This window comes from Callorhinus ursinus, unplaced genomic scaffold (assembly GCF_003265705.2).
Source record: "Callorhinus ursinus isolate GAN/ISIS: 27379988/994484 unplaced genomic scaffold, GSC_fseal_2.0 scaffold22, whole genome shotgun sequence".
NCBI lineage: Eukaryota > Metazoa > Chordata > Mammalia > Carnivora > Otariidae > Callorhinus > Callorhinus ursinus.
The window spans coordinates 759,331-775,118 of NW_027397084.1; the positions used below are offsets into that span (position 1 = coordinate 759,331).

Consider the following 15,788-nt stretch of genomic DNA (forward strand, 5'->3'; position numbering starts at 1 on the left):
AAGAACAGACTTGGTTTGTGAGCAACCAGGTCCCCCACATCACCCAGCTCAGCTGTCTCAGGCCACCGCTGGAGGTGCGGAACCAGCGTGGCTGCAGCGCCATCTTGTGGCCACGAGGAGGGACAATGACCCCTTCAGTCCCCAAGCCCCCTAAGTTGGGCTACATCTCCGGCTTCCCTTGAGGTAAGTCTGGGAGGTGGGGGAAACCAGGTGATGGGCTTGTTCCCTCCTCTCTGTCTCCCCCTACCCTGACCCCCCCCCCCCGCAGTGGTGGGCACTGGGTTGAATCCTCCCTTTGTGTCTACCCCAGATCACTCCAAAGAGACAGGACAAGCAGATACAAAGCACAGTGTTTACTAAAGGCACAAAGTGGGGAGCCTGGAGGGAGCTGCTCTTCCAGCAGTGACCCCGTGCTCTAGCAGGAACCCAGCGCCCCCTCTTCCGCCCCCGCCCTCACACCATCTGGTAGAGAGCTGTTAGCACCAAAGGGGGGTGGGGGTGCCAGGCTGGAGGACAGACTTGTGGCCATCTGAGTCCCAAAAAGGCAGGCCTGGGCATCCCCTGGACCAGTCATTGCCTCAGAGAAGGAATTTCCTGAACCCCCTGCTCTTGCATGTCCTCCTTCACCAGCAGGGGTGGGGATCAGACTCAGAAGACAGAACCCTCCCAGGACACCTCTTCTTACCTCTAGCACACCTGTCCCCTCCCTTCCCCTCATGATTTCACCTCCAGGAGCTGAGCTGAAGGCCTATTCTTACCCAGCCCTATCAAGAGGGCGATCCCTGGGGAGTACTGAGCCGGGCAGGGGGCTTCTCCTGCCCCCACACGCTGCCAAGCAGGCACTAAGTCCAAACAGGGGGCCAACAGGAAGGAGTGATGAGGCAGGGCAGTTGGCTATGTCACACACAAGTGCAGCCCGAGGGGTGGGAGGGAGGTGGCCCCGGCCCTCCCAGCCCCCAGGTCCACCCCTGTTCCCCAGCATGGCAGCAGCCCAGGTCACAGCACATCGCCCTCCTCCATGCTGAAGCTGCTCCGGCGGCTACTGGCCTTGGAGGCCTCAGGGGACATGGTGGAGAAGAGAGGGTCAGAGGCCAGTGGTAGCAGTGAGTCATCCAGGAGCATGAGGTCCAGATCCTTCTTGGACAAGTTGGGGAACGGGGAGCCATGCTCTGGCCCCAGAGGTTCAGGGTAGCCTGGGGGCCCTTCATCGCCCCCGCCCCCAAAGCTCAGGCTGTGGCTGAAGTCCAGGTGGTGGAATGGGGATGGTGGCTGAGGTGGCTGGGCTGGCAGGGGCAGCGGGGCCTGGGGGGGCAGAACCGGCAGTGGCTCAGGATCCGGGACCTCGGCCTCCAACAGCAGGGCCTCCCCGGGGCCCTCCTCACTGGGCATCTCCTGCTTCACCACCTGCTGGGCCAGCTCAGCCATATTCACGCCCGATGGCGAGGTGGTGGGGAGGCCATGCACTCGAGCCTGCATCTCCAGCTCCTGCAAGGGGGGCGGGGGGCGCAGAGAGAAGGGGCTGGGGGCACACACCCATGGGCGCCAGCTACCTGACCCCACCCCCAGCTCCCCCACTGCAGCCCTTGCCCCTCCCCTTGTGGCACCCAACATGGCTCAGCTGGAAGCAAGTACAGGGTGGCTCTAGAGTCTAGACCAGTGTTTTTTTCAAACTACAAGTCACAACTCATTAGTGGGTTGTGAAACCACTGTAGTGAGTCTTGACCAGCTCGCTCTCTCTTTTTGTTTCAATTGAAAATAGGCTTGCCTAGACTAGACCAGAATAGAAATGATCAGAATGCACTGCATCTATTAAGAATGACGGTTCTTTCATGAAACTTTGATTTTTCCTTTGAGTGTGGCTGGATTGCAATGCCAACTGTATTACCTCCTATGAGAAACCGAGAAGTTTAAAAACCGCCATCCATGTGCCCTTTGTATAGATGACCAGCCTCAGATCCAAAGAAGGCAGAGACCCTGAGCCACAGCCAGGATTAGAAAGAACCCTCGTTCCAGGTGGTAGGCAGGAGTCTCCCAAGCCTTGTTCTTTAGTTTGTCCCCATTGGGGAGACTTGGCACTCCCCCAGTTCTAGCTCTCTGCCCCCCCCACACAGTAGGTCTGCACTCTGCCACCCTCTTGAAGTTAGCTGTAGGCACATACTTGCACTGATCGAGGAAATGTGAGCAGAGGCGATAAGTGTCACCTTGCTGTACATGGCTTTAAGAGCCAGCTCTAGATGCGCCTGTCCACTGGCCTGGGTCCCAGAACAAGGGTCTCACAGAACAGAACCTCTAGCCGGTCCTTGTTGCTTAAAGTTGCTAGGCATGGCTTGTTAGCAAACCATTACGTCTGTCCTCCCTCTTCCTGGGCATCATTCCCATTCCCCTAACTTCGGAAGCGTGAGCACTGCCCCTGAGGTCGAGAGCCAGGCCGGGGCCAGGGGTCAGAGCTACCCAGCAAGTGCCAAGTGCATGGGCCCGACCTGGATGCGGAGCAAGAGTTGCTTGTTGGTCACCTCCAGACGCCGTGAGTGGTTCTCCAGCTCCCGGGACTTCTGCAGGTCCTTCTGCATCCTCCGGATGTAATCGACAGAGGCCTTGAGGATGGTGCCCTTGTTCCAGCGCACGTCCCTGCAGGCCAGGCCAAAGCAGAGGTGCAGGCTCGGCCGAGTGGCCAAGTATTCGCCATGCGCTCGGCGGGTCAAAAGAAAACCCTGCTTTGGTTCCAGAAGCCTCCCGCCGCCTGTCCCAAAGCGGCCCACAAACCCCAGACACGACCAACCCTGATCTGTGGAGGAGGCCCTTCTCCGTCTGCACACAGCACACCCTCCCGGGTGACCTCACTGCCACTACCCACCTCGCGAATCCCATGGAAGCCAACCATTCAGGGCAGCCTCCTTCCCTAAGCCTTCCATTCCTGCCACCAAAACCCACACCCGTCCTCAACTCTCGCTCCTCCCAGCCCTGGGCCCCTCTGTGCCAGTCTGAGTCCAGAGGTTCCCAGCATGACTCCTCCTCCTCCAGGAAGCACCCCCGGGCTGACCCCCGCAGCCTCACTTCCAGGATTTTGCTCATCTGTCTCAAGCTGGTCTGATTTGGGCGGAGGGGGGAATCTTCTTTCCCCTAACAGATGATAAGCTCTTAGGAGGCAGCGCCCAACCAAGGGATTCTCTTCCCGGCCCTTGCCCCTGGCAACCAGCACAGTGCAGAAAATATGCATCAGCAGCCGCAGCCCCACCCCCAGCCCCCGACCCTTTCCCTTTTCCCCCTCTCCCCCAGAAACCGCTCACAGGTCATTGGCCTTGGGGATCAGCATTCCCAGCTCCTTGATGCGGTCATTGATGTTGAACCTCCGCCTCCTTTCAACTAAAGGTAACAAATCCCGGAGGGAGCAATTAGGAGGATGAGGACCCCAGCGGGGAGAGGGGCCCAGCCCAGGAGGGGGGCCTTGGCCCTTCTGGGAAGTAATGAGTGACCCACAGAAGGGATCGCTGTGGGAATGAGGCCAGAACCACCAAGGGGCTCCGCCAGGCCGAAGCACCCCGTCAGCGGTTAGCACGGCAGAGCGGCCCGGGGCAGCATTCCGCGGGGCCCCAGGGCTGGAACTCCCTCCCTCCCGAGAGAGTTCCCAGGCTCCACGCCCTAAAGGAACCAATCTGACCTGATAAACCCGTTCCTTCTGAAGTCCTGGGGATTTCATGAATATCGCTGCCTCCCCCCCCACCGCCCGGCCCCTTCTCCCATCCCCTCCTAACAGGGCCAGTGGGAAGAAGGCCCTGCTGACCCCATCCAGTCCCACCAATGGAGGATTTAAGGTCTTGGGTGCGGAAGCCTTTCTAACCCACGCAGGTCCGAATGGCTTGTTTTGTTTTGTTTTAAAGTAAACCCTACCCCCAACCTGAGGCTCCGGTCAGAGGCTTTTTAGGCAGCCCAGGAGAGCGCAAGGACACAAGGCATCGGTGGGACTCACTTAGGTTGTGATTGTCTTTCTTCTGCCGCTCCTTGGCCAGGGCCCGGCTCTCCGCATCTGGAGGTCAGGCGAGAAGGACAGAGGAGCTGGGAGGGAGGGAGAAGAGGGAGGAATGGGGAGCCAGGGCCCCGGGGAGACGGGGAGGTGGTACCTGTGAGCTCTCGCTTCTGGGTCAGGTCAGCGGGGCACGAGCTGCTGGTGACGCCCACCAGGGAGGCTGTGACCTGGGGGTCACCACTGTACACGTTCAGGTGGCTGCTGGACAGGGGCAACTGTGGGGTGAGGCGGGGAGAGGGACTTGGTGAGCAGCCCCCTCTGCAGGGGGCCCTCCCTGGGGCCCATCATCCCAGGGACAGCCAGGCCCCCACGCCCCACTTCCAGCTCTAAGGGCTCCTCCAGAGGAGCTCGAGGGTGTCAGAATCCACCCCAGGCCTCGTCACCCGGCAATTCCACGGGCAAGTCTAGGGTCAGGAGCTGAGTGAGGCGCCGCCTAGTGGCCTAGTCGCTGGAACCCCCGTGGAGTGATCAGCCCTGAGGGGTGACAGATGAGGGGATTAAGTCCCAGGCACTGGGAAGCCCAGAGGAGAAGCACCTAATCTATTTTGGAGTTTCTGAATGGTTTCTGGAGGGTGTGGAACCTGAATTGGGTCCCGAGCAGAGCAGTGAGGAAGAGCCTGAGGGCTGAGCAAAGACTCGGGCGGACAGAGCTGGCGGTCCCCACGGGAGCTCAAGCTGCGGGAGCGGACGGGGTGCCGGGGGCAGATCGGCCGTGCAAAGATGCTGGCATTCCGTAATGGGCAGCCAGTGGGGGGTGAAGCAGGGGCCCAGCAGGGACAGACTGGAGCTCTGGGGTAATCGCCCAGAAGCCTCGGTAGGACACAAGCACCCTACTAGATACATGGAAACCACTGAGGGGACCAGACACTTGTGCCCTCTGGCCCTCTCCCTCTTCCCAGCCTTCAGTGCTCAGGTGGCAGCAGGTTTCAGACCCAACTGGCCCCAACCAGTCCGGCTGAGCCACTGGGCAATGTTGCCAGGGCGGCGGGCATCCCGGACTGACTCTTGGACTTCGTACTGCAAGATCTGGCGGCTTCCCCTCAGTGGCATGAGCTAGGGCCAGAGTCAAGGTAATAGGCACAGGCCCGAGGGGCAGGAGTGAGCAGCTGAGGTTTAGGACCTTCCAAAAAGGGGCAGGGACACCCACATTTCCACCTGCTCGGGGCAAATATCTGTCACCCTGTGCAGAGCTAGCCCCCATTCCTTGCCTTATCTAACCTTCCCACAATCTTGTGGGTAGATGGCATCATCCCCATTCTGCTGCTGAGAAAAGTGGGCTTCAGAACAATTAAGGGACTTGCCAGGGTCACAGCCAAAGCCAGAAGCTCGGCCTCTTGAGTCTAAGACTGGCCCTTCCCCTCTGCTACCAAACTTCTGCCTGGGAGGCCCAGAGAGCATTCACACTGCCAGGAGGCTGCTGGAGGGAGGGGACAAAGCCAGCCCCCTAGCACTTGTCCCATGGGTTGAAGGACACAGGCCTGTCCTCTGCTGGGTCCTAGGCTTTGTAGAAGAGGGAAGCCCCAGATCCCAAAGGAATCCATCAGCTCGAGGTCACACTGCTCCCCTCCAGGAATGCTTTCCCTGCCTCCCCTCTGCTGAGGCCCAGCACCACTACCTCCTGCCCCATCCCCTACCCAGCCCCCTGAAGACTTCCCCAACTGCCAGCCACTACTCCCCACTGAAGCCCCATCGTGCACGCAGGCTAGGCACGCCTCTCTAGAGTCATAATTCTGCTCAGCCTTGGGCTCTGCTCACATGATTTGACAGAGGCGACTCTCATCTCTGCAGCAAGACAGCTCTGCCCAGGTGAGGACCTTGTCTCGAGTTCTTTCCAGGCTCAGGGCCACTGTAGAACCTCTACCTCCTCCCACTGACATTCCCACCCCACCCCGGCCAGCAGTACCGTGTTGGGCATCTGAGTTTCAGGATTGATGAAGCCCAGGACGTCATCCAGACACATAATGTTGTCAATGACATCAAACTGAAAGAGAAAAGTCCATCTGAGGAGGGCCCACTAGGAGAAAGGCACAGGGAAGGGGCACGGGGATAGCCACTAACCTGAAGGGACCTTGGAGCCCACCTCACCTAACCTGCTAATCTCGGAGGGAAAAGGAAAAAGGTCCAGAGAGGGGATGAGTTGTCCAGGTACCACAGGCCCAAGGCCAACGCTCTTCCCAAGGAGCCAAGTTGCCCAAGGAGATTGCTTTATATACCTTCTGTCTGGACATGGCTTTGCAGGTGTGCTGGGCTTTCCTCTATGAGTCTCCTGTTTCTCCCTAGGAAAGCTTTGAAAAGTAGGGATGATGCTTCTCCTGGGAGACTGGGCCTCCCTGAGGGCAGACCTGTGTCTCCCCTCGGACTGGGAGGGACTCTAACAGCGGCACCCTGCCTCTGCCATTAGACTAGGCATCCCAGGAGCAGAGCACCTGGCACCAGCTCTGCTCATGGCAGCCACTTACCTCCCTCTCGGGGTTGGAGCCAATGTGCAGCATGGCCATGGGGCTGTTGGGAGCACTGTTGCCAGCTGAGGAGGACATCACATGTCCGGCCCGCACCCCCGGGGAGGCAGCCGGCAGGGGCTTCGGGGAGCCCTGGGCAGGGCTGATGTGGGCGGCAAACTTGTTCCCGTAGGTCTCGGACAGGTACTCCCGAACCTTCTGGTCCCGGGACTGCTGCAGGTGGTAGGAGGTGGGGTTCTCCAGGTAGGACTGCACCTGGGGGCGGTGGGGAGAAGGCGAGGGTTCTAGGGGTCCCGGAGCCAGGGTGGGAGGGGACAAGGCCCTGCCTTCGGGACAGGCCCTACCTTCAGGACCTCCCCGGGCACAGGTGGTGGAGACTGGAAGTGGACTGGGGTGTTGATGGCCGGCGTGGGCGGCCCGCCCAGCTGCTGCTGCACGTAATGCACGACGGCCCGCTGCTGCATGCGTTCCCGCTGCTCCTCCTGCTGCGCCTGCTCCCGCATGAGCTGCATGCGCAGCCCAATGCGCGACGCCATGGCGGCCACTGGCACCGGCTCCCTGCGGGCGGGGGGCAGGTCTGTGAGGTGCGGCCCGCTTCAGAGCACCGGGTCTTGGGCACCTGCAGCCATCGTACAGGAGAAGACACTGAGGCCCAGAGGGGAGAAGGGGTTTGGTTACCGAGCAAGAGGGTGACGGAGCTGAGACCTGACCCCAAGTCTCCTGCTTCCTGGGCCAGAAACGGAGACCCTCCCTTCTTTGTTCATTGCAGCTGATCGGCCCCAGAAGGTTGGAGTCACTCTTGACGCCCCTCTTTCCGTCAGGCCACATGGTGATCCTGGCAGCTCTGACCCCAGGAATGTCCCCTCTGCCACCACCTCCCCGCCAGCAATGTGGGCCCGCCCAGAGCGGGCCTTATCTGGCTTCCTGAGGGAGCCTCCAAATGTTCAGACTCCCTCCTTTTTTGCTCTTCAACATTCTACTCGTAATTCAGTAATCACAGGGATCCTGTTAAACCTTTTAAGTCAGATCCTGTCCCTCCCTCTGCCCAGAACTATCAATGGTTCACACGTCCCTTGGAGTAAAAGCCGAAGTCCTTACCCCCAAAGGCCCTCTTGTGATCTCTCCCCACCTCCCGGCCCCCTCTGGCCGCATCTCCCCCTGCTTTCTCCCTTGTTCCACCTGCTCCGGCCACACCCACCAGCCTCTTTATAATCCCTCAAACACACAGCAGGCACACTCCCACCTCAGGGCCTTTGCACTTGCTCTCCCCTCAGTCTGGGATGCCCCTCCCCCAAATACCACTCATTCCTTCACCTCTTCAAAGGCTCAAAAGTCCCCTTCTTACAGAGACCTTCCATGACTAACCTATTCAAACTTGCAAAATTCCTACCTGCCCCCCCCAACACTCCCTATGCCCCTTCCTTCTTTGTGTTTCTCCATAACACTTATCACCATCCTAACCATTATGCATTTTTGCTTAGTTATTTCATTCACTGTCTATCTCTTTCTCACTAGGAATGCAAACTCCCCTGAGGGGAAGCATTTTGTGTCTGCCTTGTTCGCTGCTGCGCCTTCAGCCTTTAGCCCAGGGCCTGGGACCCGGTAGATGTTCTGCAAATGTGTGCAGGGAATGATTACTATTTATGAATCAGGCACTGGCAATACAGCAGCAAGCTAACTATAGTCCCTGAGCTCATGGAGTCTAAGGTCCAGTGAATGAGAAAAGCAAGTCCACAGGCCATTATAAGCCTGTGCAAAGGAACACTTTAGGGCACCTGGGCCTCCAAGGGCCCAGGGAGGGCTCCCACCACCCAGGATGTCAGCTCTGATCGTGGAGGGGTCTCAGTGGGATGGTGGACTGAGGGCCCCAGGTCTAGTCTGGAAAGAGGGAGGAAAAGACAGACTGAGGCCAGCTGCAGGCCCTAGCTCCCTGAGGGACCCTGGCACATCGCTTCCCTTGGAGGCTCTGTCTCCCTAGGCACAAAATGAAACAGTTGGACTCAGTGATTTCTAAGGTCCCTCCCAGCTAAAAGACTCCCTGAGAGGTACAGAGCCCCCAGGGGTTCCCCAACTACATAATGGTTCTCGCAGAGGGTCCCATCTTGGGGACATTGCAAGAGGCCATATGACTTCATGGTTGAGCAAGCATTATCAAACAGGGCAGACATGGGCTTAAATCCCAGCTCTGCCACGTCTTGGCTGTGTGACCTTGGGCAAGTCACTTCATCTCTCTGAGCTTCAGCTTCCCATCTGTAACCAAGTTCTCCGTCAGAAGCTTGGTGAACATGTTAAGTGGAAAGATGGTGTCTTGCACAGCACACGGCACTTGGTAGGCTGAGTGAGGAAGTAAAGGATAAACACAGAGCTGAGCGGGTCAGCTGTAGTACAGACCAGAGGCCAGAGCTGCGCCCCAGGGGTCCAAAGAAGGAGACCCAGACCTCTGCGGAGTGGGTACAAAGGAAAGCAGGGTCGCCTAATGCCAGACTAAGTCACTAAGTACCTCGTGGAAGGTACTGGCAAATATTCAGTGAAATCATGGAGATAGTAATAATTTGCATCTATTTGAGCATTTACTCTGTGCTGGGCACTGTTCCAGGCACTTTAACCTCAAAACAGCCCCACGAGGTAGTTCTGGTTATTATGCCTCTGTTTTTCCTTAAGTATCTGGGGACAGAGAGAGCTGGGACCCAGTCCAGCATGGCTCCCCAGCCCATCGGGGCAGGGCATGGCGGGGTGGTCTCCACGCAGAGCTGGGAGGGAGCTTGTCCCAGGCTGCATGTCTGGTTGGCTCAGGACCACGAACGGAGCCCAAGCCACTGGACCCCGACCCAGGGCTCCCTCTACCACCACAGCTGCTTCCTTGCAAAAGAGGTCCACACCATCCGCCTCAGAGCTTTGAGTACTCAGTGACCCTTACTCACCTTCCTTCCTCCCTTCTCTGCCCACCTCCCCCCCACCGCCCGCCCCAGGGCCAGGAATTAGTGAATCAGCCCCAAGGGTCTCTCTGCCAGCTCCCATCAGGACAGTCCCCCAAGGAGAAAGGAGCAGGCACCCCCTCCTTCTACCCCTTTCTCTGTCCTGCAGCTGGGACACAGCTGCAGCCTCTACCCCTTTCCTATGCTCCTACAGAGGGGTAGCCTGTCTTCACCAGCTGCCCACCCCCCCGCCGCCCCCTGCAGCCCCGCAGACCTCACGGGCTCTGACCCCAGCCCAGCCCACTGCCCTGCAGCTGCACGCCCTGCAGCCCTGCATGCTCGCACCCCTTGGGGAACAATCTGACTTCAGTTGGTCCCTGCTGGGGGGGGGTGGCACGGGGCCTGGCAGTGCCAGCCGGCACGGGGAGGACTGGGGGAGAAGGAACCCCTTGTTGCTCTGACAAAGGGCTGGGTGCCCATCCCCAGCTGAGCTAGAGCTGGCTCTGCCCCGGGAGAACCTGGGCTGCGTCCTGCTCAGCCTCTTGCTCTGCTCACTGGTAAAATGCCAGTGGCAGTCCCTGCCCGACCAATGCCATCCGGGTCTCTGTGAGCCTCCGGGAAGAGAGGGTATCAGAGAACTGTGACCGGTGAGCTATCTGCGCACTGAAAGGTGCTGGGAGCCTTAGCCTGTCCGCAGTCTTCTGACAGAGGGTGGCCCAGGGGCACAGCAGAGTGAGGCTTCCCCCCGCTCCCCCCCCCATTGTGCAAGCTGTCACCCCAGTCACAGAGCTGCTTCCTCCCTCCGCAGCCCAGCCTCCTCCCCTGGCCCTGCCAGGAATACGTACAGGCTTAAGGAAGGGACTTGAGGGCATCTGAGGGCAGATGGGGTGGCCCAAGAGAGACCATTCCCTGCCCAGCCCTCAAGCACACCTGCTCACTCTCAATGCCTATGGGACCATTCCCAGCCTCCCCCGGCGCCTAGTCTGGGCAGGAAGAGCTAGGAGGAGGGACGCAGGAGAACCAAAATGACCCCCGAACCCTCCCCCGCATCTGACCTCCAGACCTACCCGGCCTGGGAAGGGCCCACCATTCATGCATTTCGTATTTTCGAAGCCTTGAGTGCCCACTATGTGCAGACACCAGGGCTAGGTGTTTCCCTAGAGAACCTTCTCCCCTGGCCTCACCCCCAGGTAACACCCTCCTGAGGGGACTAGGGGGTCTAACACCCCAGAGAAGTCCTGCCTCTCCCCAGTCCGCTAGAAAAGTTCTAGAGGTAGCGGGGACTGAAGTTTCAGCCAAGACCACGAGAGCCGCCCCTCTCTGCACCCCCAGAATCCACCAGCCATCCCCGCCTCCCTTGCCCTGCTGTTCACTCAGAACCTCCCACCTGACTACCCCTGCCCTAAGCTGCATCTGGGTTCCAGCTTGTTGTGGCCAAAATGAGCTTCCCAATCCAGCAGATGCAGCTGAAGCCCTTCCCCACTTCCATCCCCCACGCGCCCGTACTGGCTGGGTGACTTTGGGAAAGCCACTTAACCTCTCTGTGCCTTGGTTTTCTCTTTGGTCAAATGGAGCCAATAAGGGCACCTGCCTCTTGGGTTGTTGTGAGGATTCAAGGAAACACCGCGGGTGTGTGGGACTCCCTAGCATGCCCTTAGGCATCCACTAACAGACAGATGCTGGGCTTGCCTCCAAAGCCATGCACATCTCTGGTCAAGGCCAGGCTGCTTTCAGCCTGTGTGGGGGCCTCCCTCATCAGACATTCACACATCAGTATGAACTGGCTCTGAAGCTTTCCTAAGGGAAGATATCTACAGGGGGAGGGGGAAGACTGGGGGAAATCACTGGCCTCCATGAGGGACAGGCAAGGAGAGAGAGGATCCCAGAACAGAAAAGCCTCAGCTAGAAAGACGTCAAAGATTGAGCATTGAGTGGGAAAAGAAAATTACAGAATAAAATGTAGAGCCTGAGCCCATTTAGACAGAACATGGGTAAACATGTAGAACAGACTAGGAGGATCAGAAGGTTTCTTGAATGCTTGCCCTGGGGCAGGGCTGGTCTATGCGCTTTCACATATTAACTCATCCATTCTTCACAACAACCCGATGAGGTGACCACTATTATTGCCTCCAGTTTTCAGGGGGGAAACTGAGGCACAGGTGAAATAACTTGCCCAAGGTTGCACAGCGGATGAGTAGCAGAATGGACACTTAAACCAGGCTGCCTGGTTCACAGCCCCCACTCCCAAGCTTCTATTCTGGGCTCCCCCAATACCCCCAGCTGTTCAGAGTGGTTACCTGTGCCCTGGGGAGTGGTAAACAGGGTTCTTAGAGTTTCTCATTCTTACTTTTTTTCAAAAGATTTATTTATTTGAGAGAGAGAGAGCACACGAGCGCACATGGCAGAAAGAGGCAGAGGGAGAGGGAGAGAGAATCCCAAGCAGACTCTGTGCCAAGCGCACTGAGCCAGAGGCAGGGCTCGATCTCACGACCCTGAGATCATGACCTGGGCCAAAACCAAGAGTCAGACATTTAACTGACTGTGCCACCCAGGTGCCCTCTGTGATTCTTTTCACACAAGGGGAAAAGAAAGCAGGGCAGTTTCCAGGGGGTTGTGAGGGCCCCACCTGCTTCCAGTCATATCCAAAGTTCCACCCAGAGTCTTCAGTTCCACCCAGAGTCTGGCCCAAGCCCTGCCCTCCTCAGTGTGACGGTTGTTAAGCCAGCCGAGGACCCTGGGTGGGGACACTGAGTGGCCACCAGAGGGTCAGAAGTCACATGCCAACCGGACCTGGAGGGCCAGGACCCAGGTCCAACTCCGTTTCCACTGTAGCCCCAGACATGAGCCTTCAGAGGGAGCACAATCATGCAGTGCTCCTCAAATTGCTCTAAGTGGAGCCAGGAACCCTCAATTAACTGTGGGGCCTGAACTTCTCTGGAGATTCTTCTGCCTTCCAGGTGATCCTTTAAAACTTGGAACAGGAAGGGGCGCCCGGGTGGCTCAGTCAGTTAAGCATCTAACTCTTGATTTCCACTCAGGTCATGATCTTGAGGTCATGGGATTGAGCCCCATGGGGGCTCCACACTCAGCGCAGAGTCCCCTTGCGATTCTCTCTCCCTCACCTTCTGCCCCTCTCCAACTCGCGCTGAGGGCACACGCACACACTCTCTCTCTCCCTCGAAATAAATAAATAAAATCTTAAAAATAAATAAAAATTAGACTTGGAGCAGGAAGCAGACTTCCCATGACTCAGCAACTCCATTCCTAAGTGGACGCCCAACAAAGAAGCATCCATGGCTCCCCAGAGGACACACCTGTTCACAGCAGCCCTACGGATAGCGCCCAAGCCAGAAAACACCAGACGTCCATCAACAGGGAAATGGATAAGGACGTTGTGGTACGCACACACACACTGGAATGCTACTGCACAATGAGAGAGAACCCACTATTGCTACACACAACACAGACGCCTCTCGCCGACAATGCTAAACAAAAGAAGCCACAAAAACACACCCAGCACCATCAATGTCTCTACCGTTCAACCAGGCAAAACGAATCTTCTGTGAGAAATCAGGACCCCTTGGGGGGACTAGTAATGTTCTGTGATTTGATGCAGGTTTGACGACACGGAAGGTCAAGTTTATGAAAATGCGGGTGGTGGCTCACAATGTGCACACTTTTCTGCATGTGTGTTTATACTATCATTAAAATTTACATAAGAATGAGGGCGGACCTTATAATTTAAGAGAAGAATGGAACAAATGGCCCTCAGCTCTGCCCAAGTGTGGCTCCAGGGACTAAAAATGCCCTCGGCACCACGCAACCTCAACACAACGGGGCCGAGGGTAGGGGCAGCCTCTCTGGAAAAGCGATCTGGCCATATGGTTCAAAACGTGGAGGAAGTAGCCACCAGCCCCACGAGGTGATCCCACACACAAAGGCTTTTCCGCATCAAGATGCCCATCATATTATATAGAGAAAAATGAGAAATAATCTCAATGTCCCACAGTAGGATGGTTAAATAAATTATGTTGTATTCCTCCCGACGGAATGTTATGTTTCCAGTTGGTAAGCCGGGGATAGATATGCCAAGTGACAAAAAGTAGAAGGCAAAATTGTACATAAGATCTGATCATCACCATGTGCAACTATATGTAGAAAACCCTTTAAGGAAGAAATATACGAACATATCAAACTTCTTTTGATGATGCAATCAATCATGAATTTTTTTTTAATTTTTACTTTCTGGAATGTTACTCCTTTTTTTATCATGCACATGTACATGTTTCTAATCAGAAAACAATATTTTATACTAACAACACCGATGGTGTACTTACTATGTGCGAGGTGTGCTTGAAGCACCTCACTGGAATATCACAGTTACTTCCAATACTGTTCACTCCTTTACAGATGAGGAAAAAGGCACAGAGAGGTGGTCACTTGCCAAAGGTCACAGAGCTAATGAGTGGTGAGGCCGGCCCCTGGGGTTGAGAGTTAGGCCCCTCCATCCTGCATTTGGGGCAGGAGTGGCTACATTGTATTTTAGGGATTCCCACTGAAGAAACCCCCTACCATCAAAGGGTTTCAGTCACCTGATCTCTTTCAGCCAGCCCAGGGGCCCAGCGGGTGCCTGGGACGATGGAATGGTCTAGAATCCCCAAATGCAAGCAGAAAAAAACTCTGCCCTTCCTCAAAGGGCAGAGATAATTTCCTGAATTCCCAGAAAAATAAATGTCTCGTGGCTGAAACAACAAAGGGTACCAGCCCAGCCGCCGGGATGCCTGTTGAAGCCATTTGCTACGTTCTGTGCCTCTGTGGTCGGAAGAAGTTTCCTTCTGATCCAGGCTCTTACAAACTACCAGTTGTGCGGGAGCCTGCCCAGTGGTGTTGGAGGGGAAATCAAACCAACCACTAAAGGAAGGCCTCCTGAACAGGTCCTGAGGCTCCCAGAGGCCGGGGAAAGAACCCTGTGACCCCCTGTGTAACCTTCCCGCCTTGTGAAGGGAAGAGAGGGGAAGGTTCCAGGACCTGGTTTGTTTTGTCTTCTCTGAACTCCCTCTGGCAGAGGCAAAGGAAGGCCTGATGAACTAAGGAACAGAACAAAAATGTGCACACAATCCCCATGCCATAGGTCGCGGCCATTTGAAATTGCCAAGGTGGTCACGGTCCCCGCAGGTCCTGGGGGAGGGGGGGCATCCATTGGCCCAGCCCCAAAGAGAGCTGGGGAGGGGGTGGGGGAGGATAAGATTCCCGGGAGCCCGACTCAATGTCTCAGCCTAGCCTCAGTCTTTCCATCAGTCAAGTGGGGCTTAGCAGCTGGGGCTACCTCTCCCAAAATGGTTGTGACCTAAGTTGGGATGCTAGGTATGGGATCCTCTGCAAGGATGTAAATGTGGGCAGGGGAGAGATGTCACCACTTTGTCACTGTTTATTGTCCCCTTTGTCCATGCCCACCTAGGGCATCCCTGGACCAGTCTCCTCTTATTGTTCCTCTCAAGTTTCTTTTGAGAAACGGTCACACACACACACACACCATATCAAGACCCCAGGCTGGGGCAGAGCAGCGTAACAGCAACCCCAGCTCGTCTCTCCTTATGGGACAGGGCAGGAAGGCCTCTGGCCAGCTTTTCCCATTACTGGGCACCCTCTCTGTTTCCCTTCCAAAAGCTTTGCGTTTGTATAAGACTTCCATTTCCAGAGCTTGTATATCACATGATTCACTGCAGTGCAACGGGAGAGGCATGTGGGTAATAGCGATCCTACCCCCGGGTTCTAAAGAGACCATGGGCGGGCAGGGTACTTAGCACAGTGCCTGGCACTCTGGAGATGATTCATAATTCAGGTGGTTTGTTATCTGGTCCAGTGGTTCCCTGGAGGTCATGAAAGGCAACATTGGGGCCCTCTGGCTGCCTCCAAGATTGAAAAAGAGCAAACGGGGGTGCCTGGGTGGCTCAGTCGTTAAGCATCTGCCTTCGGCTCAGGTCATGACCCCAGGGTCCTGGGATCGAGTCCCGCATCGGGCTCCAGTCCCACATCCCAGTCCCACATCGGGCTCCCTGCTCAGCGGGAAGCCTGCTTCTCCCTCTCCCACTCCCCTTGCTTGTGTTCCCTCTCTCGCTGTGTCTCTCTCTCTGTCAAAATAAGTAAATAAAATCTTTTTTAAAAAAAGGAAAGAAAAGAAAAAGAGCAAACGGAAATCACACTCACCCTTGCTAAGTGTGCACTATTTGACTGGAAGGTATTTGGTACCAGGAGCAAGAATGGGGTCAGTGGTATGTTCTTTTGAACACTTTTATTTTTTTTATTCAATTAATTAACATATAATGTATTACTGGTTTCAGAAGTAGAGGTCAGTAATTAATATTTTTATTTTAATGTTTTGGCCTTCTC

The 15,788-nt window shown here is 56.3% G+C and overlaps 1 protein-coding gene across 12 annotated transcripts in view; it reads right to left on the reverse strand.

The window, feature by feature from the left end:
• Positions 1-338: 338 nt before the first annotated feature.
• The window catches only part of TFEB (transcription factor EB), a 55,621-nt gene continuing 40,171 nt past the window's right edge, over positions 339-15,788 (reverse strand). For 6 of the 12 annotated variants that reach the window (XM_025890808.2, XM_073904958.1, XM_025890806.2 and 3 more), the window contains 8 exons: positions 6,828-7,041; positions 6,484-6,738; positions 5,928-6,005; positions 4,119-4,239; positions 3,968-4,024; positions 3,288-3,363; positions 2,481-2,628; positions 339-1,485 (listed from right to left, as the gene is read on the reverse strand). In XM_025890808.2, the coding sequence (XP_025746593.1) occupies positions 997-1,485; positions 2,481-2,628; positions 3,288-3,363; positions 3,968-4,024; positions 4,119-4,239; positions 5,928-6,005; positions 6,484-6,738; positions 6,828-7,019 (1,416 nt within the window). In that variant the 5' untranslated portion in view covers positions 7,020-7,041 and the 3' untranslated portion in view covers positions 339-996. Of the gene's footprint in view, positions 1,486-2,480; positions 2,629-3,287; positions 3,364-3,967; positions 4,025-4,118; positions 4,240-5,927; positions 6,006-6,483; positions 6,739-6,827; positions 7,103-15,788 lie in introns of all 12 variants that reach the window. The other 6 variants (XM_025890804.2, XM_073904956.1, XM_025890802.2 and 3 more) reach the window with 2 other exon arrangements.